This window comes from Phlebotomus argentipes, unplaced genomic scaffold (assembly GCF_947086385.1).
Source record: "Phlebotomus argentipes unplaced genomic scaffold, Phlebotomus argentipes genome assembly contig_5, whole genome shotgun sequence".
NCBI lineage: Eukaryota > Metazoa > Arthropoda > Insecta > Diptera > Psychodidae > Phlebotomus > Phlebotomus argentipes.
Window position 1 is genome coordinate 11,878,553 of NW_026776165.1, and position 24,149 is coordinate 11,902,701.

Genomic DNA, 24,149 nt, shown 5'->3' on the forward strand with positions numbered 1-24,149 from the left:
AACAACTTATCACGTTAAAATTGCAAAGCTTTATGTACCATTTTAATAGGTGATAAGCTTTGTATTTCACCGACTATAATCATAGACAAATACACAGAAAGCACAGATGTTTTCCGTTTGTCTCTTTCGCACTATATATGATACATAATACAATTTGCGACTCTGCTAGTCAGTTGCTCAAGAATTTGCAAAGTGAGTGGCCGAAATGCTGCTGGTGTGGAGGAATTGTCTCAGTGCCAATCAATTGAGGTGCTTCTCAGCTCAGGTGCAAAGGGTAAAAGAATCTTTCAAAACTTCCGGCTGTGTAAAATGTAATTGGGAAACTTCTTCAAGGCCACAGCGTCAAGCTTCAACGATGAGGCTTTCGATGAGAGTTGGAAGACGGCCAAGCCCTATGACAGCATTCCTGGCCCATCGACTCTGGGCTTGATCAGGAATTTTCTTCCAGGCGGCAGATTCAGTTCCATAGGAATGCCAGAGGTGCACCGCATCATGAAGAAGGAATTCGGGCATATTTACAAGTTCAATGGCACTTTCGGGAAGCGTGATATTGTTGTGGTGAATGATCCCAAGGATTTTGAGATTGTCTACCGAACTGAGGGCAATTTCCCGATGCGCAGAGGTCTAGACTGTCTGACGTACTATCGAAAGGTGCACCGAAAGGACAAATATCCCATATCGATGGGCTTAGTCAGCGAGCAGGGCCAAGGATGGTGGGATCTGCGGCACAAAGTCAACGGCGTGATGATGAAGCCACAAGTCACAAAAGGCTACACATCAGCTGTTGACGAAGTGACGAGAGATTTCGTGAAGAAGTATTATTAAGATAAGATTATTTCGGTGCAAATGATAAGATTGGGTGCTTTTTTCCTTACCAGACTAAACAACACGAGAGACGTGAATTTGGAAACACCAGCAAATTTTGTCTATCAATTGAATATCTGGGCGCTTGAGTCGATTTCCTACATCACAATGGACATGCGATTGGGTTTGTTGACTGAGAAACCAGATCCGAATGTTGACAAACTTATGCTCGTGCTGAAGGACTTTTTCCAATTAATTTATGAACTTGACTTCCAACCGTCGCTGTGGAAAATCTACAAGACTCCAAAATTCAATAGATTCATGGAAATAATGGATTTCATGCATGAGTATGACGAGATTTTCTTCTGTTTCCTTACATCGATCGATATTGAGGGGAATTTTTATATTATTATAGAGTGATCGGAAAGTTTGTTGACAAGGGTTTGGAAAATCTGAAGGAAATGCACGTGAGAGGTCAAAGCAATGCCAGGGAGAAAGGCATTCTTGAAAAGCTGTACGAGATCGACAAGGATATTGCTGTTCTCATGGCATTAGACGCTATGTTAGCCGGAGTTGACACTGTAAGTTTTTCACATGGAAACATTCTGAAGGATTCTTAAAGTTTCCTTGATGGTTCTCAGACTTCATCCGGAGTGTTTATGGTTCTCTACAACTTGGCAACAAATCAGGAGAAGCAGGATATTTTGAGGGAGGAATTGCTGAAGATCCTTCCAGAGAAGGACACGCCATTGACCAAGGAAAAGATGAGCAACATGCCTTACTTGAGAGCCTGCGTAAAGGAAGCTCTGAGAGTGACTCCAGTGACGTTGGGGAATGTTCGAACAACAGGGAGAAACATTGTCCTGAAGGGATATCAAATTCCTAAGGAAGTAAGGAGTTTGTTTGCAATTTTACCCTCAAAATTCGATATACTAATCGCTTGGTTTCTCCGCAGACTGATGTATTTATGCACAATCAAGCTGTTCATGAGGATGATTATTACTATCCTGATCCCAATTCTTTTATCCCTGAACGTTGGCTGCGATCAGAGGACAAACACGAGAATTACAATCCCTTTTCGTATCTTCCTTTCGGCTTTGGTAGCAGAATTTGCGTCGGACGAAGACTGGCTGAACTGGAAATTGAATCCTTGGTCACGAGATTGGTGAGAAACTATCATCTCGAGTGGCATTATCCGCCGCCAGAGATCAGGACATCGACCATTAACATGCCTCAGGGAGACATTAGATTCCGCCTGAGGGACTATCAGTAATCTTTAGCAAATTTCTGCGCATTCATGATGATGGAAAATTGTACGCGTTTTCAGACCAAAAATAAAAACCAATCTTCACCAACACACGCTTCCACATGATTATATTGTTGTCTCTTTCATATTTCGGCAACACAATTTCGAGTTTCACGGTCACATTTAATGCTTGTGATATTCCGCGTTCCGCAGTCGGCCAAAAGTGCTCAACCAGTGTTAGTGATAATGTTTCGCGCTCGTGTAAATTGCGTCATTATCAATCATTTGCGGAGTTTTTCAGCTCAAGCGAAAAAAGTAATACATTTTTCTCTTTTAAATTCAATTCTGGCACAACCGGATTCAATAAAAAGGCAAAATATCTTTCAGGCAACCGCAGCGGATTTCAATGAAGAGGCCTTTGAGGAGAGCTGGAAGGCAGCAAAGCCTTACGAAAGCATTCCTGGACCGTCGGCTGTCAATCTCATCAGGAGCTTTATCATTCCGGGCGGAAGATTCAATGCAAAGCCTTTCAGTTACGTCAATCGAACACTGTCGGCAGATCATGGGCCAATCTTCAAGTTGAGAGGACTCTTTGGGAAGAGGGACATTATTGTGGTGCAGGATCCGAAGGATTTTGAGATCGTCTTCAGAACTGAGGGTCAATTTCCCATGCGAAGAGGTTTTGACGGTCTCACGTATTACAGGAAAGTGTATCGAAAGGAACACTACAAGTCCTCAGCAGGATTGGTGAACGAACAGGGCCAGGATTGGTGGGATCTGCGGCATAAAGTCAACGGCGTGATGATGAAGCCACAAGTCACGAAAGGCTACATATCAGGTGTTGACGAAGTCAGCTCGGATTTTGTGAGAAAGTGAGGATAAAATCTAATATTGATTTAGAAACATTTCTATTGAGTCACATTTTCCAGAATACACAATTTGAGAGATGAAAATTTGGAAACTCCTGCTGATTTAATCTACCAATTAAACCTTTGGGCTCTGGAGTCTATTGCTTATATCACAATGAGCGCAAGATTGGGATTGTTGACGGAGAAACCCGATGAAAGTATTGATAGATTTACGAAAAATCTCAAGGAACTCTTTCACTTGATGGCTGAACTTGACTTCCAACCGTCCATTTGGAAAGTCTACAAGACACCCAAGTTCAATCGCTTTATGCAAGTGATGGATGAAATACACGAGTGAGTATAGTAGCCAAATGCGAAAAGTCCATATCGATTTTACACGTCGTTGCAAATGATTTTTCAGAGTTGTCAGTAGATTAGCTGAGAAAGGACTTAGAAAATTGAAGGAAAACCAAGCGAAAGGAGAAAATAATGCTGGTGAGAAGAGCGTTCTTGAGAAACTCTACGAGATTGATGAAAAAGTTGCAGTTCTGATGGCATTAGATTCACTTATGGCAGGAGTTGATACTGTAAGTCAGTTTGATGAGGATAATGAGGAAAGTGTTCTTCTATTGATATTGAATTTTCAGACTGCTGTTGGAGCATTTTCTGTCATCTACCAATTGGCGAAGAACACAGAAAAGCAGGATATTCTGAGGGAAGAGCTGCTACAAATCCTTCCTGACAAGGACACACCGTTGACGACAGAAAACATGAGCAATTTGCCATACTTAAGAGCTTGTCTCAAAGAAGCATTCAGATTGATGCCAGTCATTATTGGCAACATAAGATCTTCGGGACAGAAGATTGTTCTCAAAGGATATCAAATTCCCAAAGAAGTAAGTCTAAAAAGGAATCTTAAGGAAGTTTATGGTTATACTTCTCTTCTTTTATTTCATAGACCGATATTATGATGTTTACATATGATTTGCAAAAAGATGGAAAATTCTTCCCGGATCCGAATGTCTTTCTTCCCGAACGCTGGTTGAGATCAGAAGAGAAGCACGAGAATTACAATCCTTTTTCGTATCTTCCTTTCGGTTTTGGCAGTCGTAATTGCGTCGGACGAAGATTTGCCGAAATGGAAATTGAATCCTTGGTCACGAGATTGGTGAGAAATTACCATCTCGAGTGGCATCATCCTGAGCCAATAATTGAAGAAACCGCTGTTAATATGCCAACTGGAGACTTGAAGTTACGCCTCAGGGAATATCAATAATTATAATCTTATCGCCAGGGATTCAGCGCAGTTTTCAACTGAACCTTCTAAATCTACCTCGTTAGATAAATATTTTGATTCTGCTGTAATATATAAGCCACGTTTTTGCCAAAATGTACAACATAAATATTATTGTTTAGTCATGATGTTTGGGTGTATTGGAAAGTTATCTTTGCCGCCAAATACATTAAAACCGAATGTGTAATTTTGGATGTTAGTCAGTGAGTGAAGAGTGGCCAAAGAGTCAAAATGTATTTGACTAGACGAAGTTTTCTCAGTGCCAATCAATTAAGGTTTTTCTCCGCGAGAGCCAGTGAAGTAAGGCAGAAAAAAGAATGCTTTTTGCTCGATCATAGCAAGTTTTAATGATATTTTTGCCCACTATCAAGGCCACAACGCCGTCAAATGCCAATGATGAAGTTGTGGAAGAGAGCTGGAAGACGGCAAAGTCTTTTGCCAGCATTCCAGGACCATCGACATTTGGTTTCCTGAAGAATTTCATACCTGGCGGAAAGTACAGCAACGTTTCGTTCGTTGTCGTCAACAAGGAGTTGAAGGAACAGTTTGGCGACATATACAGAATAAAGGGCGTCTTCGGGAGGAATGATGCGATTATCCTACACGATCCCAAAGATCATGAAGTGGTTTTCAGGACTGAGGGCAGTTATCCACGGCGGCCAGGCTTCGATTCCATCAAGCACTACAGAAAAGTGCTTCGCAAGCAGCAATACTCCTACTCTGTAGGTCTACTGACTGAGCAAGGCCAAGGATGGTGGGATTTGAGGCACAAAGTCAATGGCGTGATGATGAAGCCACAAGTCACGAAGGGCTACACATCGGCTGTGGATGAAGTGACGAGAGATTTCGTGAAGAAGTTGGCACAAATTCAATTCAAATGAATCTTCCATAGACATCTAAACTTGTTCATCCTTCTTCTAGGCTGCACAATATGAGGGACTCACAATTGGAGGTTCCAGCAGACTTCTTCTACCACACGAATCTCTGGGCGCTGGAATCTATTGCGTATGTGACGCTGAACATGAGATTGGGCCTCTTGAGTGACACACCGGATGATAATATTGGGAAATTCATGGACAACCTAAAGGTTCTCTTCCAACTCCTCTTCGAGCTGGACTTCCAGCCGTCGATGTGGAAAGTCTACAAGACGCCCAAGTTCAATCGCTTCATGCAAGTCATGGATGAGTTGCACGGGTGAGTGTTAAATCACACAAGATAAGAATTCTATTTATAAAGCATTTTGTCTCATTGTTTTGTTGGATAGTATTATAAAAACACTTGTGGATAAGGGTGTGCAAAATCTCAAAGACACCACTGCCGGCGGTGAGGCGAATGCCAAGGAAAGAGCCGTGCTGGCGAAGCTGTACGAAATTGACAAGGATGTTGCAGTTCTTATGGCGCTGGACGCTTTGCTAGCCGGTGTTGACACTGTGAGTCCCTGAATTGATACACCAAGATCCACAATCAGATGACAATAATGATTCCTTTCAGACATCATCAGGAGCCTTTTCAGTTCTCTATCAACTGGCGAAGAATCCAGAGAAGCAGAATGTACTGAGGGAGGAATTCCTCAAGTTCCTTCCAGAAAAGGACACGCCGTTGACGACAGAAAATATGAGCAATGTTCCCTACTTGAGAGCCTGCATGAAGGAAGCTTTCAGGCTTATGCCAGTCATTCCTGGTAATATCAGATCAACGGGAAAGAATATAGTTCTCAAAGGATATCAAATTCCCAAAGACGTAAATTTACAATCACATAATTGATTTTCAAGGCATTTATAACAATTTCTTCCTACATTCCAGACTGACATGTTCATGCTAAATGAACTCAATCACAAGGACGAGAAGTACTTCCCGGATCCGAACACCTTCCTTCCCGAACGCTGGTTGAGATCAGAAGAGAAGCACGAGAATTACAATCCTTTTGCGTATCTTCCTTTCGGTTTTGGCAGTCGTAATTGCGTCGGACGAAGATTTGCCGAAATGGAAATTGAATCCTTGGTCACGAGATTGGTGAGAAATTACCATCTCGAGTGGCATCATCCACCGCCTGGCATTAAAGCGCACTCCATCAATATGCCTGACGGAGACTTGAAACTTCGTCTCAGAGATTTCCAGTCTTAGTTGCATGCAACCGAGAACGCAACTCATGTTATAATTGTCACATTTATTCCTGTTAAATATTTTGTAATAGACGAGAAGAATATACCTCAATCGACTTGCTTATTAAACGTAGAAAAAAGTCATTTGCTCGATATAATTTGTGTGAAATATTACTAACAAATTGCATATAAGAATTCCAAAAATGCGCCAAAACGACGCAGTGAAACTAAGAAATGAAAAAATACTGCGTTAATGCGTATAAAATGGGGATCGATTGGATGAGGACAATTTTGCCTCTACGGCTCCTTCAGCAGCTCCACGTAGTTCGCCGGGAAGAGCCCATAGCTGCCATCCGGGCCCAATCCTTGCCACCATCCCTCATCGATGCGATCGATGTGCGTGATGATGTCACCCGGATCGAAGTTGATCTCCGTCTCGTCAGCCGCCTGATAATCATAGAGTGCCACGGCGCGCAGCCCCATGTCGGCCAGGATGTCCTGCAGGACCGCTTCGTCCTCCTTGGGCGCCACATCCTCCGGGAGTGGCTTGGCCTCCTCCACGGGCGTCTGCTCCACACTCTTCGTGTGTGGCGACCGCTTAATCGTGCTGAATTGCTCCTCCTCCGCCTCGAATCCCTGCACTTGTTGTGGCACTTCGCTCTGGCCATTCGTCGGCCCCTTGGCACTCACCGGCGGCTCAGCCTCCTGCTGTTGCTGCTGATTCAGGGAATTTATGCGCTGCGTCAGAGAATTCCGGGCAGGTTTTACAGGCGCTGCAGCTCTGTAAACATCCAGCAGATATTGATTAATATCCTGAAGCCTTCTCTCTGTACATTTGCCGATTGATACTCACTTTGTCACCGGAACATTTGTGGTGTTCTGCGAAAAGATCGCCTTCGCCTGACCCACGCGAGAGCCTATCAACTCCTTCGCTTCCTGATTCCTCTGCTGCCTCATCATTTCGGCGCTCGTTTGCATGCGCGTCGGACTCTCAAGTGGTTGACTACGCCAAATGAAGACACGCAATTAGCATCTCATCATCCACACAAAAGCAGTGCATAGATGAATCCTTACCTGGCCTTGGAGGCGATCAGCGTGGCAGCCTCGGCAGCTGGAGATGTCACTGGTGACTTCTCCGGCGCAGTCCTCATTTCCCTCTCGCTGTGCTCACGCTCCTCGCGCTGGCGACGCTCCTCCTCCACCTTCAGGACCTCCAGACGCTTCCGCTCGCGCTCCACTTCCACGCGGCGCTTCTCCTCCTCCTCCTCGCGTCGCCAGAAGCGGTCTCGCTCCGTCACATTGATCTCCTTGGCCGGAATCACGCGCGTGTACGCTGTGCCCACGGGGCCACGGTGCGAATCGTCCACCTGTCGCGGCTCCTTGAAGCTGTACGCTGAGCCCACGAGGCTCAGTTTCTGCAGGATCCTCTCCTCGTCCACATCGTCCTCCAGCCGGGCATTGATGGTGAGGTGTGCGCCCTTCAGCAGATTCGCCACGTCCCGCGTGTGATTGGCACAGGTTCCTTTGCGCAGCACCGGCGCTCCCTCACCCTGTGATGGAATGGCAAATGCATGACTCAGGCGCGCCTTATCACTCTCTTATCTCTGGCGAGGCGCCCCAGAACAGAAATACTCACTTGCCAGTTGATGAGGATGTTCTTGGACAGGCTGGTCTTCGGGTCGGCGATCCTCACGAAGGCATACATGATCTTGCCGCTGTTCAGGTCCTCATTCAGCTCCTCCAGGCCACCGCTGCCCGTGCTCACGACTCGCAGGTCATTCGTCTGCCCCTCGTAGCCGAACAACGCCCTAATTACCATACAATTAATTGGTGAAATCCACGCGAAATCTAATTAATAATAAAGCTCTCAATCTCTCTCGTGAGTCAGCCTTTCACTCTCACCAGTCCGTGTCCGTCTTGTCGTCCAGAACGTCCCGCCAGGCCGCCACGATGGCCTCGCGATTCTTCGACAGATTCACCGTCATTTGGGGCGCGCCCTCAGCCAAAGGGGGATTGCACAAATGGGGGCTCCTTCTGCACGCCTACACAGCTAGAAAACACCACCTTGCATAGACAAACTGACAATTTCACACACACTTTCCGGCACGGAGCCTACTAACAAATCGTCACCGTCTGCGGAAGAGTCATCAGAAATTCATCCAGTGTCTTACGACATTATCCCACAATTTCAGCACATCAATCAACTCACAACACAATTTCACGCAGCAACACGGTACTTACTGAATAAAATTCAGCGGAAACACAATAATATTATTTTCTCTGTCACTGAAATCGATATAAAACCACACGTAAATTTCACAAACATTTTTCGCAAAATTCTGTTCAGAAGAATTGCAAATTCCCACAGATGGCACTCTGATCGCTCAGGAGATGGTTGTCATTTGGCAGTTGAGTTGCTTGGCGGCGCTGCTGCGCCACAAGAGTTGCGCATACCGCGAATTCCGTACATTCCGCACAAATGTCAAAAAATCAACTCTCGATCGATTCTATTTTCAAGAGGAATTTCACGGCAAAATAGTCCGCTTTTTCCACAAATCGCCGTCGCGTGAGTGTCAACAGAGTGTAGTTTTGCAGTTTGTGGTGCGTGTGCTTTGTTTTCGCGACGCCCAGAGGTGGCAAAAGTGTCGGGAAAAAAACAAACACTTATCCACACAAAGTCCACCCACTTTTCCGGGAAAGAAGATAGAAAATCTCTGGACAGCGGGGCTGTGCAGTGGCCCCTGGAGGGCGCGGAGAGTGGACTTGATTTCCCCGGACAGGCGAAATTGCGCTCGAGTGCGCGAGATTGAGAGTTTTGTGTTAAGCGAGGAGGCGCAAGAAAAAAGATCGTGAAGAAATCATCTCTCTGGAATGCGGCTGCCCCGAGCCGATGTACAAAAGTGTCTTGTACGCCAACGACAAGCAGAGAGACCTCACATCCACACACAATAATGCGCTGTATAGTCGGCTGGCGGTATTGATTTTATTGTAAACCGTCTCTCTGGATGCGTGGAGCGCAGAGAGTGACCGAAAGTGGCTGACAAGGCGCACACGGAGGGTGAAAAGGTCGCCAGGGCAGTGAATCCGGACGGCATTCTTCCATGGAATCACCCCTGGAGGTTCTCTCAAGGGCTGCAGCCACCATGGTTCAAGAGAAGACTCCCGGTAAGCCACTAATTTTGCCTCTTATCGGACATTGACCGTCTCTGTCTCACTTTTCGGTGCTTCCCTCGTCAATATCCACGGGTATTTTTACGCTCTCGTCGCCCTCTTTTTATCCACTTTCCCCACGTCTTTTTCTCTTTCTCTGTGCATTTCGAGGGGTCTTTCTTATCACTTCGTGCACTGGAGGAGTATTTCTGTCTGCACTCAATGTAAAATATAAACGCCCAGAGTTGCTGAGAAAAGCCCCTGTTTTCCGGATTACAAGCATTCCAATTGAATTCCAATTTGTGCTATCTTCAAGTAAAGCCAGTAAATCAGGGCTGAAAATTTCACCTTAATCAATAGTGGAGTAAACATTTATCAATTCGAAAGCTCTTCAAGATAAGAATATTCATGAATGACGTTGCCTATACCAAATTTATTCACCAGAAAACATAAACAGAAGCGGGTATTTTAGCTAAAAAGTGGTAAGATTGAATGCTAAAAACTTTCATAGCATTCTGTATTCGTTGAAACCATCTCGTTATTTTGGCTCCTCCCATTTGAAAGCTCCGCCCATTTTATTGCATTTAGCCCCAAAGCGCTTTCTAGTGTTAAAGTAGATGCATCTGAATTTTCTTTTCAACAAGACCAAGAACACACAAATAGCGAAAGAGAAAACTACGTTTCTGAGCAAATTGGAGCAGAGTATCAAATGACCAAGAGTTAAGTCATATTTGCGCATTAAGCCAAAATAAATTCCGCTCAACAAGGTGAAAATGAGGTTGACACATGCAAGAAAACATGGGTGGACTCTTAAATACACCCATTTGGGTGAGGGAGAGAGTTTCTCTGTTGGACAACGAAAATGCACACAAATCCAATTAAGTTGATATTGGCGCGTGATGTCATAATTCTCTGACTGTCCAATAGAGTGTTGTGGAGAGATTAATGATAGTGAAATGATTCAAATTAATTGCTCATTAATCACAATTGTAATCACACACATTCATCAACGATGCTGTGCGGTCAATTTGGCTGGAATGTGGCGAGCATTGTGGCGCTGAGAAGGTGTGAAAATGGGCAGCTTCTGGCGCTCCTTGTGGCCACTGTATTGCATTGCCAAGTGTCTCCTTGTGCATCCTGTGGACTTGGCGTGGAGAAATGGTGCACCGCGAGTGTCGATTGTCGGTTCGCTGCACTCTCTCAGTCTGGCTGTCGGATACTATGTTTATCACGTGTTGGTGGCGCTGCGGCAGATGAATGTCGTGCAGAAGGAGCAGAACTTCGTCACGCACGCCATTGATAGCTACAATCTCTTCTCGGGCTGCACATTCTTCCTCCTTATTGTCGTGACGGCTTGCGTGAAGCAGAGCGATATGGTGGACGTCGTGAGCCGGATTTATGTGTTTGACGAGCATCTGGCGAAGATTAACATGTCCGTGGATAACAGACAGTGGTGCATGTCCTTCTATCTGCCCGGATTCCTGGGATTCTGCGCTCTGGGCGCCATGGAGTATGGCAATTGCATAATGTTCATTCGGGACAACTTTGCCTTCAGCGACTTCTGTCTCATCATGTGCTATATTCCCATGTTTGTCCTCATTGTCAGCGAGTGGATGTTCATTGGCTACATCCTGGCCATCAATTGTCGCTTTGCACTCATCAATGAACATCTCAAGACCCTTCCGCAAGATCCCGTCTCAATGATATTCCACGCTGAGACTCTCATTGCTGCCACAACAGCTCTGAATTCAGCCTTCAGTCTCCCATTGCTTCTGCTGCTGCTGCACCAATTCACAGCCATGGCAACTCTGCTCTACGATCTGTGCATGTGCATCATGGATGTGAAGGACGAGGGTGACACGCTGAACACGAGCCTGTGGTCGCTCCTCTTCATGCTGAAGGCACTGGCACTCTGTGCATCTTGTCAGGCTCTTCAGACACAGACCAAAGTCACTGTCAGACACTTGGCGCGACTCTCGCACGACGGCCTGACTCAATTGCAACTCTTCTCCACGTTCAGAGTGAACATCACGGCCTGCAATCTGTTTGTGGTGGACATGAAACTGTTCTACGCTATGTTTGGCGCCATTGCGACGTACTTGATTGTCCTCGTGCAGTTTGACTTTGCCCAGGAAGAAGTAGAGGAAAGACGGGAAGCTTCACTGCATCAATGGCATGTTTAATATTCGCACAAGATCTTGCTCAGAAAGACATCTATCAGACAAGAGAATGTAATTAGAATATAAATTGAAGAATGTGAACCAAAAAGAGGTGTAGTGCAAGAAAACTCAATGTAAGAGTCAAGAAAAAAACACTTGCTGAGCAATGAAAATGATGTCCAGAAACTCTCTTTACTCCACTTGTGTGTTTTTGGAAGAAAAGAATAAATAAAATCTCACTTTCCCAGACTCGAGCGTGTAATTTTCTTGAACAAGAATGCCCTGCTGTGGGGCAAATTTGTTACTGTCATCATTAGTTGCAAACAGACGCTCTAAATTATTAATTAATTACGCTACCCAAAAAATTCCACAATATCTGTGCTTATTCCTCGGCCTATCATGGTTGGGATAAGAAATGCGATGTTCGAATTATATTTCTGTCCTATTCTTCCCCGTTCTCTCCTATCTAATGCAACTTGTGGCTGAAACATTTTCATTTGTGCAATTGTGATGTGCATTGCAAAAGTCTCGAATGCACAACAATGAGAAGAAATGGAAGATTGTGGACTTTTTTTGAGTTGCAATATAAATGAAAATGATGATAAATTGTTTTGTGATCTCATTTCTGCTTTCTGTCGCTTCAATTCCGCTGTGCATCGGAATTGTAATGCAGACTGATGAGTGTGTGTTTATGTGTGGGATTGTGTGGTGTATTGGGAAATGATGGCTAAATAAAATAAGAAAAGAGAAGGATTTCATGCCAAAATTTCTCGCTGACACCGCCAGAGAGAAATCTCGATGACGGTGGAATTTGAGAATGAGATGATGGCACACACAAGATGTGCAGCTGGTGTTGAAATACTTGTGAGGTACTCCAACAATTGACTTTAGAGCACTGCCAGCTTCTTTTTCTACTGTTGTTGTTATGTGCGGAATGCACTTTCTCGCGAAATGGCCTTTTGTTGTGCGCGCGCGCGCCTTTAGGAAAAGCCACTTCCGAGTGCCCTGCGTGTGTGTATTAAAGAAAATGTCTTTCTCTCTCTCGCTGTCTAATCAAAAAAAAATTACTTCCTGCGAATTCTCTGGTGGTTTCAACGGAAATTTGCGCGCAGTTTCTCTCATTCTGTCTGTGTGATAATTACGGAGAATTTGACAGATAAGCGAGAGTGATACGAATTGACCCTATTTTTTCCTTTCACTCCAACCTTCAGTAAATTCCTCCTCACGCTGCAGAAGTCAGTGATCCTTTGAATTACTTTATATATGTTGCTTTTCTTCTACAAATCGTAAAAAATATGGACAAAGCAGTGCATTTTGGTTGATTATTATATTTCTCAACATTGTCTGGTGGATTTGATGGAAGAAAGGCAAATAGTAATCTGAATTTTTGTGTTTCGAATGAATTGTGGATTTTTCGTTCGATCTTTCTTTTTTTCTCTTGTGCTCGCCGAAGAGGATGAATAACAAAGCCTAACGCGCACGAAGGTGAATGCGAAGGAGAGAGGTTGAAAATGCGCTGTGCGTGAAACGGTAGCAATTTTCGGATGAGATTTAATGACTATTTAATTTTTTATTAGAAAAATCCCATTTATTATCTCTTTTGAGAATTCGTCTGAAGCTGTTTTTTCCCATTGGCGGTCACAATGTTGATTTGGAGAAGCTTTTACAGCTCGCTTGCAATCGCCGGAGAAGTCAATGTGTGGTTGGTAGAGTGGTTTAGAGGAGTTGAGGGCGACTTTGAATAGATATTTAAAAGTGTTGAATCAAAAATATGTCCAAAAAATTTAGTGAATTGGTTCATTGATAAACCACTTTTTGGATACATTTAGAGATATATTGTCGTCATACTTTCGAACTTTGTTCAGGTCTTTCGTCATTTTCTGAATTCTCTGTGAGACTTTGATTTCAGTGCCTTGGAAAAGTTATCAAAAGTAGCCTAACACTCTCCTAAGGCATTTTACCTGATCGTGTTTTCTCTGGTTCAATCCATCTTGTTACTTTATTCATAGTCTTTCATGATCTCTCTCTCTCTCTCTTGATTGTGTTCGTCTTTCTTCACACGATAGATTTTGAAGTGCTTCTCGTGATTCTTCACTTTGGCAGCATCTCGAGAGAGAGAGTGAGAGAGAAGAATCACGATTGCGAGATGCATTTTAGAGATGCAATTGAGACTTTTTGGCGAAGTTCCCATGAATGATGGCGTTTATGAATGATCAACTTTCCGCAGCAATATCTTTTTTTTTTAATCGTTTTGGCAATTTGTGGCCCAGCAATTGCGCGATCCGTGTGAAATGTGAGTTTTTGCTGTGTTTCTCCGATGCCTGGAGAATTGATGATACTCTCGCGCGCGCGCGCTCGTGAGAGTGAAAGAGATGCTCAATGAGAGAGTTATCTAATCAGACATTTTTTGGTTATGGGGAAGAGATTGACCAAAAAAATCTTCGAGCGGTGTGTTGAATGAGGTGTGTGCAAGAGTGGATGATGTTCTTCGGCTCTCCACTACATTTGAACTCGCGCATTTTCATTCATTGTGAAGTCGCGCCGGACGATCTCGCGGGGAGAAGAATCTCGCGCACACAAGCGCTGGACGCGCGCTTCTTGTAAGAATCCAGAATCAGTTTTGTCGGTGGTTTCGAGTGAGTGGGACGCGCTTGGTGGCTGTGTGGGGAGCAATATAGACACTGTCCATAATGGATATTTATCGTGTTCTTGGCATTGTTGAGCATTCCATGAAGGAGATCAACTCACAGAAGCTCACCCTCTGGCAACCGTGGAGGGATTTTGGGGTGCGGAAGAAAGGTGAGCGTGAAACGCACTTCCACGTGTGTAAACTTTCGAAGGATGTGCACATAATATTTTATGCCAAGAAGCGACAGAGAGATGAGTTTTGAATGACCTGAGATTTGAGCTGAGAAAAACGGGAGGAGAATTAATATAAAAATTTATTCGTGGAGAAGAGTGAGAGAGAGAGAGAGATTGTGTGGCGCAAAAGAACCATCGAAAGATGGCCGGAAATGGGTAATCAAAGTTTATACATTGATGAGAGGAGAGGAGAGCGCGAGAGGGATTTGTTAATATGTGTGTTGAGATCCAGAGTTGAAATTTGTTGTAAAGCATCTCCAGTGTGTGAGGAGATTGTGGTGATGCTGCACGGGGCTCACCTGGAGCCGATTCTGGAGGAAGGTCAAGACAAGGCCGTGGATGAAGAAAATGTTGTGCGAGAGACGCGCGCGCGGAAAAAAGAGTGAATAACAAATTTCCAGAGTTTGTTTGTGGCTTGAAGAATGAGAAAGAGACTTGAGTGAAATGAGATGGCATGATTGGGGTGTGAATGAGAGAAAAGTTGAGGCATCGCGCAGAGAGTAAAAAACGCGACCAACAACATTGGTTTCTGTACTGCATATATATATTTATGTATAAAAAGTGTTCACAAGGCAGAGCGAAAGAAGCAGAAAAAAACACTTTTCTTCATTCATCAATTTTCGTTTTGTTTTCTCTCCTCTCCTCCCAATTCTTCCCATCTCATGTGAGAGATCTTTTTTGTCTTGTCTTGGGCGACTTTTTGCTGGATCGCGCGAGGCTCAGCCTGAATTTAATATGTGTAGGGGAGAGCGAGGGTGTTTCAGGTACGAAAAATTTGGTATCGACTATCGATGCAATGTTCCAAAAAGACGTAATGTTGGTGGGATATTCTATTCGGCCTTTGGAATTCTCATGGTTTTGAGCTTTAAAAGGCCGTTTTACCTCATGGTGGAAAAATCAAAGGGTTTCATACAGAATGAGTTTTATTTTACGGTACTTTATACAAAAATGCCCCAGTGTGGGGCAAATTTGGGCAACAATTTTGCTATTATTTTCAGCGTATAATCCGAAGTAAATGACAAACATTATTTACTTACACTGCTTATTGGCCAAAAGATTATCTAATGGAGAGAAAACTTTAGGATCTTCATGTGTTTCTGTAGCACAGACACACTAGCAGATACACATTTAAAAAAACATCCATTTTCTTCAATTCTAACAAGAACGCCATTAATAAAATCAAAATCACCAAACTTTATCAGCGCAAAAACAGTTGAAAATATGTAACTGAAGTTCAATTTTCTGTTCATAAACGGTTGTTGTTTCCTATTTGTTCCAATTCCGTTGCTCCCCGTTCTCCCCTACACGATTCACCCGACGCGCAGAGGAGGTTCAAATTAAATTGCCTGCGCACAGTCAATGAAATTAATTTTTGATAATCTCTATTTGGTAGAGAAATGGATTGAATTGTTTCACGTGCGATCGCGTTTTGTGAGATGGTTTTGCCAAGTTTTACTTATGCGCCTCGTCTTCTTCTTTTTTCAAATGGCTTCATTACTAATGTAAGGTGTCTAGAGCGGAAGTTGAGTTGATCTATGCAGATTAGAGATTGGAATTTGAATAACAAAAATTAAGTGGCGCGCAATATCAATGACCTGTGGTTGAATTCATTGATTCCATTGGAATCGCTGAAATTTCTTAGAATCACATCAAGCCAAGCTAGATAAGATTGAAGAGTTGTATCTGGATGCATGGCAGAATGAAATTCATTGAATTAAGAGCTTATTTTTCTATAGTTTTTAAATAAGATTCTCGACAAGTCAAGTCAATTCGATTCTTCTAATTTATATTGATAGAATTTTGAATTGGATTTATGATCTATTTTACTCACTTCTGCTTCTTATATGTATCTCATCTTTAGTACTTTTCAACTCTGTCCTTATTTGAATACTGCCTTATTATTAACTCTTTTTCTGCAATCCTTTTCTTTCTTTGCATTTTTCTTCTCGCGAGAGCTACTGAAAAAAGAAGTTATCTTCTTGGGAAGCAGCGAGCGAGATTCACGCAAAACTTGCCCTGAAGCCCTTTTTGTTAGCCTTGGCAAATTCACTTTTCCATCCATCTCTTCGGCGGATTGCTTGGGAAAATAGTCGAAGAGAGAGAGAGAGGGAGAGAGAGAGATAGAAGTGAAAAAAATATTGGAGTGATTTATGCACTCTGTGGTTTTTTTCTTCGCCACACTGTTTGAGAAATTCAAGAGAGTGGAGAAAAAGAATGGAAATCATTCCAAGAATCCAGGAAATGAGGAGCCATAAAGTGATAAATAAGATTCTGTAAAGCTTCTTTTTCTTGTCTTTCAATTTTCTGGCATCTTTTGGTGAGAAAATTGAAAGAGACGTGAAACTAATGTTGGCTCGTTTTTCCATCATATTTTTCTCTTGCCTTTGCAGAAGCAAAATTGCCCAATAAAGAACTTCCGACAACCAAATGGAGGCGCGAGAGGCGGCGATTGTCTGAATATCAGACGCAGAGTGGCGCGGCGATGGTGAAGAATGGGACGACGGATGGCGAGACGCCGCTGGACATGAGCATCTCGGCGGTGGGTGCGAAGCCGCGCAGTCCGCCTCCGTACAGAGAGCCACTGCCCGGTTCCACGTTCGCCCTGTCGCTCACGAGGCCCACGGTCATAACGCAAGCACCAAAGACACAGCTGAGGCCGGACGCGCTCTCAGATCATCTTCCAGGTGAGCTCAGCGCGTGTGACTCCAGTTTTGGCAGAATATTTTGCTGAAAACTTGAGGGGAATGGAGAGCTTTCTGGCTTTAATCATAAGTTTATCGACCCATAAGCTCGTTAAGAACCATTTTCATATAACTAATAACTAAATTATGTGCTATTCTTTGTACTTTTCCTTCTTCATGACACAAATCAATTAAAAATACTGCATTTTTTCACTGTCTTGAGTATTAATCCACTGTTTTTGTCGTGGATTTTTGCAGAATCCATCTCGATGTGCGACACCGTGATCGATGAACACTTCCGGAGATCGCTGGGCAACAACTACATGACGCTGTTCTCGAAGAACTACGCCAAGGCGGACATCGAGGAGGACGCGATCAGTCTGTCCGTGGATGATCACTTCGCCAAGGCGCTGGGCGATACGTGGCAGAAGATCAAGGCGACGTCGGACACGACGACGGCAAACTGTTCAGGGAAGCGACGCGAGTCTGATGGCGACGAGGAGATGGACAAGGAGGTGAAGCTGGAGAAGGCGGATGATGATGTGCAGGAGACCTCAAGTAGTTCTAGTTGCAGTTCGCAGGGCACATCGTAATTGCAAATGGGCTGAAAGTGTGTTTGTGTGTGCAAAGCGTTGAAATTCCACCGCATTGTGTGAAGTCAGTGGCAAAATGAAGCTCTTGACGAGAGAAAGAGAGAAATTGTCTCGGCGGCACGCGTGGAATGTGAAGAAGAAAAGAGATTCACAATGAGAGAAATTCACTGTTGTGTGAAAATGCTGTGAATGTGGTCTTGAATTTGGGTGGATTTGAGGAAGAATGGGCGCGCGCGGGTGTCTGCAGAACTACAATAATATTCCGATAAGAAAGGGGGAGAATTTAGAGGATGAAGTCGCGATTGAGATGAGCGTGAAGAATAATGAAGTGATGAATTTCTCAAGGCGTGTGTGTCTTTTCATCATGCGAAAATACAATTTGGAATTATGAAGAATATATAAATTATACTTGTAGGACTTAAGCCTTAGTGGGATAGAAATTTCCTCCATAGAATGAGTAGATAAATAGTGGAATTATTACATTTACTAGTGTAGAATTTACAAATTAAACACACAGTGATTTATTCTGTATAGATATGGGAAGAAAAAAAACATGAGCAATAGTCTCGATTCAACTGATAATTTATTGTAATTCTCCTCCAATCATCTCTATATATATATATATTAACTTGCGTAGGCCAATAAGGAATTTAACATAAATAGTTCTTCCTTGGAAGTAATACATTTTTTAGTCTCTAAATGAATTATATTTGTAGGATTTTTACGTTTTAAAACAAGAAGAAAAATACAGAGAGATAAGGAAGAAATCACACGAAAGAGAGTGAAAAGAGCTGTAAATAAAGAGATAAAGAAAATAATATGAAAAACACTTTTCCAAACTATGCAAACACACTTGAGACACTGCGCTTTGATGCTCTTGTCCGCCTGAACAGCACTGATTTCGTATGGTGCTAGAGGGCAGACGGCATCCCAGCTGCCTGGGCGGCAAATCTATCCACCAAACGACGCCAGTATTGCTCCGGAGACTGAAATCTCGCGACTAATGTGCATTGGCAAAAACTCAGTGGCTTTAAATCAACGAGAAGCCGCACTTCCCTTTCGCCACTGAAGGACTTCAGCTGGACGGCGACAAGTGGAGCGGAGAGCTCATGTTTGCCTATTGTGAGTGCGGATAATTCTCTGAAAGAAACACGAAAGGTGTGTGCAATTGTCCAGAGGCGCGCTTCCTCAATCTTCACCATCAGTCACTCCTCCGAACTCGCTTTTCTAAACACTCCATTTCAGAGCTGTGCAGGTGACGGATCTGTCTGCGTGTTGATTGTGGACTACAAAGTAACTCAATCATCCTGCGAAGTATCAAATTTTTGATGTAATCCTATATTTGATCATTTATTTCTGTGGCTTTCAAGAAGAGGTAAAAAATCTCCCGCCAAATTGCCCCCCAAGTGATCAGTGCTGCCACCACAGTAAAATAACCCATCCGCCAACTGTCAGTGTTCGTTCGTTTTCCACTTCTCTCTGCAAGGAGAAATTGGGAAAATCATATCTCAATGTTCCGGCGGAAAATGCCGGCTGACTTTGTGGAGAAAATTCCAGAATCTCTGCAACAAGTGGCCCTCGCAGTGCCCCCAATCGATGACAATTTCGATCCAGACGCCACACCAGAGACTGGCGAGCAATATCTTCAGCAAGTGATCTTCGAGAGGACACGCAGAGTCCCAGAAGTTGTCTACAATCACCACGATCGACCTCCGGATAAGTGTGGCGTGACATGGGACTCCTCTTCAGGCGCTCCAATCGACACCACCACGCCCGAGAGCCTCCTGCCCACGAATGAGTGGTGCTCAATTCAGTGCGACACTTTCCGCCGCATCCAGAGGCGCATCTCCTCCATTCGCCTCTCCCGGCGATTCCCATACAATCTGCCTAGTCTTCCCAGTGACTGGCTGGCCTTCTGCAGTACCCAAGCGCCCTATCTCAGGTGCATGATCCAGATCAGCCAGGCGAGGCTTGAGGAGCTGCTGCACGTCTTTGTTGAGTGGCACCTGTCCAGGAGGGCGCAGCTGGCGGACGTGTGGCTGCCGCAGTGGATCTACGCCACCTTGGCGTGCCTCCATCAGCCCCTAGAACCCAGTATTCATCACTGCCTGCGACAAGTGGCGCGCATTTGTATTGAGGAGAGGAATTCTCTGTCTCCGGACTGCATCAATCAAGTGAATCCCCTGAATCTGATTGTGTGCATCATTGCCAAGGTCTTCGGTCAGGTGGACTTGCTTCATCTCTGGTGAGACAGTCTTTCCCCTTTGAATATAGGAAGAATTTGATAGCAATATACTAATAAAATTTAATTCCACACTCTTCTTTTCTTGCAATACTTTCAGACTCAAATTCTGCTGCCGCGCTATTGCGAAACTATAGCAACGTTGAAAAACTTTTTGAGCACAAACGCAGCATGTTTTCTGGCAAACAAAATCGATTGGCTTGAAGAGAATTTCAACTCTTTCTTCCTAAATCTCTCTCTGTCTTCCGGTGTGTATTTTGAGGGACTTATTTTTTATCTCTGTGTGAAAATGATCCACCAGCGGCGCTTCCGTGTGAAGATGACCGTGGAAATTGACGCCGTGACGTGTCCGGGTGTCTGGCTGTGTCCATACGGGCGTGTGGAGCTGATTTTTCGGACGCTGGGCTATCACTTCAAGACAGGTGGCGCAGAGGCGCGCTTTCCGCTGCTCTTCCACGAGAAATTCCACCTGGACGGCTTCTATCGCGAGTCTGGTGACACCTTGGCGGCTCTGGAAGCACGACTGGCGTGCGAGAGGGTTGATTTTGCGCTTTATCAGCGCGGCACGAGGCTGGCATTCTTCACAGGACAGCTGGGCACACTCTTGCGCTCCGCCACGAATACCTGTCATCCGGAAATCCATGCACAGGTGCTGATGCGGCCAACACAGTCCTTTCCCGGCGTCATATCACCCAAGATCCAGCTCATGACGCGGGTACAGGTGCTTGAGGATGCGCCAGGAAGGCCATCGAAGGTGTATTACATCATCTTCAATGCCAATGTGAGCAGAATTGAGCGACCGTGCGACGTGGCGGCGTCTCAGCGGTACCACAGGAGCCCCTGGAGGCGGCAGCGGCCGGTGTGCCATGTCAGAGAGGCGACAGAAGCTGGGCATTCGTCAAGCTACCCACATCACTTTCTGCCCATCTGCCAGAGGCGTAGGCAGAGCGCCGATCGATCCGACGACGAGGACTCTGCATCCTGTGCGCAGTGAGTATAGAGACAGAGTGAGAGAGAGAGAGAACCTTCCATTCAAGGATTGTGCGCTGCGACGGCGTTGTATGGCCCGTAAATTTCATTGATCCGTTCCGTCGCCAGAGCCTTCATTGTTGTGAGACACTCGAGGGACGGCCGCCCATTCCCCATTGAAGCGCCGCGGGGGATGAGGCTTAATACAGCTCTTAAAGGACTGTGAAAGAGCCATAATTGGCGCTGGAAATTATGAAATGTTGCTAAAATACACTCGCTGCCGCTTTCTTCGGTACTCGCATTTAAAATCACTGCTAAATCTAATCTTCTTTTGTGTTGGAATTTCCAACAAAGTCGCAGTGAAGTTCATAAATTACAATACATTACAAATAGAAAAGACTCGAAAAGCGAATGGAAATTGTGGTATTTTAGCGCACATAAGAATTTAACACTTTCTTCTGATTGCTGATTTTAGTCAAATTTGAATTCATTTTCATTTATTTTTCTACTTGAAACGTTGATTAACAATTGACAATTCAATGCTCTATTGTCCCTATTCTATTGACACAGGTCGCATTAATGAAGGTTTTGAAGAATTGTATTTATAGACATTGAGCATCAGATTGTTTTTCCTGGAATAAAAGTATTTTATTTTAATATCCATTTCTTCTCTCCATTTCAGCTATGACGAAGACACGTCTTTGGTCCACAAATGCCCATTCCAGGAAGTCAAGCACTCCTCTGCGTCCTGCGAAATCTGTCTGGAGTACAGAAATCGATTCAGTCGTCAGTCTTCTTTGTAGAAGAGCTGCGGTTCTGCGAGTGATTCGCTGTAAATGTCTCTGAGTGTGTCCAGCAATGCCGTTTGAATGTCCTCAACCTGATGGGCTGGACAGTAGTCGTCGTCCGTCGAGCGGCTGATTGTGATGATGGTGGGTGGTGGGTGGCACATCAGGAAGCTCTTGAGTGTCGCCAGAGAGTCTCGCAATTCAGCGTCTGTGGCTTCATGATGTGGAAGCTGCGTGGTGTCCAGCGTGCAGCCGGCAGAATGGATGATTTCCCAGTCAATAGTCGCCGAGGAGGTGCACTTTTCACTGATATCGTCACTGAGGCGCTTCACTGGCTCAAAGAGAGGATGATCCTTGGCTGGGAAATCCTCGAGATTCCCACTCTGCTGGAGATGCATGAAGATTCCCTCGAGGAAATCCAATTGTGCAACACGACGATCAACTGTTGTAACCAAATCTGTCTTGTCCAGCGTGTAAGAATAGATTTCCCTCAATCTCTCATAGAGATTAACTTCACTGTGGAGATTGAGAAAGGGATTATGTGTGCTGAAGTAGTCCAAATCGATGTCCAAAATGAAGTTTTCTGGTCTCACGTCGCCACAGAGAATCTCTTCCACTGTGCCAACGTGTAATTCAATGGATTTCTGACTCTTGAGACACTCAATGGGTGCAAAACTGCCCTCTGATATGAAGTACTCAAGCTCACTATCCACATGAATGTGTCCATTGTGTTCGCCAACAGTGAAATCATGTCGTCCAGGTGGAATTTGTTGTGCCCAATCTTGACGAATCCAGAAGATTCTGCTCACATGACCGGCAAAACATGTTGGCATAATCCAATTCTCGATGCTGAGTGACGGAAGGAGCTTTTCCTTGTCGCAAATCGCCGTCGAAGGCAATTTCATGGGCACCGTGAGGTCCGGATGAGCGTCAAAGTGGACAAGAGTGTTGCCTTCGAAGGGTAAATGTCGCGATCCGAGACAGCGATAGACAAAGTGAAGGACATCATTGTGCTCCTCGACGATAAACACGGGAATTTTAGTGAATCTGCGTGGTTTCTTCTCCATGGAGGGAGAGAAAAACTCAAGTTTTCGGCGCTGATAAAAGAGAATAATAAGAAAACAGCAAAGATTAATAAATTAGTGGAAAAATTTAAAGACAATCATTATGATTTCAGATTAGGCGGTTTTTTTGCCACTTTTGCATTGCATTGAGTCTAAAAAATCCATCAAGATATTGCGAGGGACTTTATGAAAAGCTCAGTTTTGAGAATTTCTTTTGAATGGTAATTTATATGGCTTTTTCCTAGTCTTCCATTCACAAAATGTGTGTATGTCTTTCTTTCTCATTCTGAGCAACACGAAATTTTCCACTCGCTCATTCATTGATTTGCCTGGCGAGGGAGAGTCATTTATCTGAGGGGGCGCACGGGGGAGGCTCGAGAGTGAATGTGAAAAACACCCACGCGCGAAATTGTGAATTGCCGAGGGAAAGACGCTTTGGGCAAACTAAAGCGTTGCTTTTCCCGCAAAAGAGGCTTTTTTGCCAGCGGGCCAAGAAAGCATGCCTATTTTCGTTGGCCTGCGAGGCTACTTTGGCGGCTCAGGGGAGAGAGGGGGTGTGGATGAGGGGGTGGCGCGCGGGGGCTTGTGTGCTGGTGGCTAAAAAAAGACACCCGATAGGGGAGAGACTTGCGTGGGCGATGGCATAAATTACGATGAGAAAGTGAGAGGCGAGGTGTGGGAGTGATGCGCTGGGATGGGACTGTGCAGGTTGTGCGCGCCACTGCGCGCGCGCGGTGACCTCGAGTGAAAATTGGCGCGTCTTTGCGCGCTCTTGTGGAATTTCATGAATGAAGTGACGTCGTCGGCCAATCAGAGGCCGGCTCGGCTCTATTCATGCGCCAGCAGCGCCTCTCGCACCAACACCACCAAACACGCACCAGAATCTCGAGGGATTTCTGCAGGTGACATGGAAAATCCCCTGCGCGCATGAAAAGCAGGCGTGTGGAGTTTTCGGGGCAGAGCACAGGACCTCCAGAGACACAGAACCCTTCTCAAGGATCCACAACGTGATGTAATTATGGGATGAGACTTACAATGCAAATGTAGACACTGAAGTGAAATCATCCAGCAACTCTTCAAGGGAGATTTGGCACTGAAAATAAGAGGGTGTTGAAATTTCCGGTGAAAAATTCATATGTTTCATTAAAGTTGCTTCTTTTGCAGACACATTTGGCTCTGCTTTTGTATTATAATAGCATGATTTTCTGTGGAAATTCAAAAATAATACAAACTACTTTTATCAGCAATCATTCGGCAAGTTTGTGTGTAGATAAGCCGTTTAATTTTAATTGAAGATTGGCGTGAAAGTTTAATTCCCATGAAATTTACCCCCAAAATCAAGTCTGG

At 44.6% G+C, this 24,149-nt stretch overlaps 7 protein-coding genes across 8 annotated transcripts; 5 read left to right on the top strand and 2 right to left on the bottom strand.

Moving 5' to 3' along the window:
• The first annotated feature begins 171 nt into the window (after positions 1–171).
• On the top strand, positions 172–2,168 carry LOC132256415 (probable cytochrome P450 12b2, mitochondrial). Its single transcript, XM_059752825.1, has 6 exons — positions 172–274; positions 334–815; positions 879–1,151; positions 1,220–1,385; positions 1,446–1,694; positions 1,760–2,168. Exons 1-6 carry the CDS (start codon positions 206–208, stop codon positions 2,075–2,077), a joined length of 1,557 nt encoding a protein of 518 aa, XP_059608808.1. The 5' UTR covers positions 172–205; the 3' UTR covers positions 2,078–2,168.
• A 99-nt stretch (positions 2,169–2,267) lies between these two features.
• Positions 2,268–6,333, top strand: LOC132256031 (uncharacterized). The gene is made up of 11 exons (XM_059752210.1): positions 2,268–2,922; positions 2,980–3,252; positions 3,320–3,485; positions 3,546–3,794; positions 3,857–4,154; positions 4,341–4,387; positions 4,564–5,048; positions 5,114–5,386; positions 5,457–5,622; positions 5,684–5,932; positions 5,996–6,333. Exons 1-11 carry the CDS (start codon positions 2,297–2,299, stop codon positions 6,314–6,316), a joined length of 3,153 nt encoding a protein of 1,050 aa, XP_059608193.1. The 5' UTR covers positions 2,268–2,296; the 3' UTR covers positions 6,317–6,333.
• Positions 6,334–6,339: 6 nt separating this feature from the next.
• On the bottom strand, positions 6,340–8,541 carry LOC132256418 (drebrin-like protein). The gene is made up of 5 exons (XM_059752827.1): positions 8,197–8,541; positions 7,931–8,102; positions 7,369–7,844; positions 7,148–7,297; positions 6,340–7,075 (listed from the first exon to the last, which is right to left on the bottom strand). Exons 1-5 carry the CDS (start codon positions 8,277–8,279, stop codon positions 6,592–6,594), a joined length of 1,365 nt encoding a protein of 454 aa, XP_059608810.1. The 5' UTR covers positions 8,280–8,541; the 3' UTR covers positions 6,340–6,591.
• Positions 8,542–8,742: 201 nt separating this feature from the next.
• LOC132255653 (uncharacterized) lies at positions 8,743–18,487 on the top strand. Of its 2 annotated transcripts, none has more exons than XM_059751760.1 (3): positions 8,743–9,459; positions 16,856–17,149; positions 17,405–18,487. In XM_059751760.1, the coding sequence occupies exons 1-3, from the start codon at positions 9,396–9,398 to the stop codon at positions 17,737–17,739; spliced, it is 693 nt and encodes a 230-aa protein (XP_059607743.1). In that variant the 5' UTR covers positions 8,743–9,395; the 3' UTR covers positions 17,740–18,487. The 2 variants fall into 2 exon arrangements, with proteins under 2 accessions (XP_059607743.1, XP_059607742.1); XM_059751759.1 differs by lacking the exon at positions 8,743–9,459 and adding an exon at positions 14,131–14,402.
• A 701-nt stretch (positions 18,488–19,188) lies between these two features.
• On the top strand, positions 19,189–20,229 carry LOC132265693 (protein Gemin2). Its single transcript, XM_059766455.1, has 2 exons — positions 19,189–19,984; positions 20,082–20,229. Coding segments are annotated over exons 1-2 (735 nt in total). The 5' UTR covers positions 19,189–19,250; the 3' UTR covers positions 20,083–20,229.
• An 11-nt stretch (positions 20,230–20,240) lies between these two features.
• Positions 20,241–21,753, top strand: LOC132265692 (uncharacterized). The gene is made up of 2 exons (XM_059766454.1): positions 20,241–20,971; positions 21,633–21,753. Exons 1-2 carry the CDS (start codon positions 20,271–20,273, stop codon positions 21,751–21,753), a joined length of 822 nt encoding a protein of 273 aa, XP_059622437.1. The 5' UTR covers positions 20,241–20,270.
• Positions 21,738–23,885, bottom strand: LOC132265691 (UPF0489 protein C5orf22 homolog). Its single transcript, XM_059766453.1, has 2 exons — positions 23,837–23,885; positions 21,738–22,835 (listed from the first exon to the last, which is right to left on the bottom strand). The coding sequence occupies exon 2, from the start codon at positions 22,803–22,805 to the stop codon at positions 21,738–21,740; it is 1,068 nt and encodes a 355-aa protein (XP_059622436.1). The 5' UTR covers positions 22,806–22,835; positions 23,837–23,885.
• Positions 23,886–24,149: the final 264 nt, after the last annotated feature.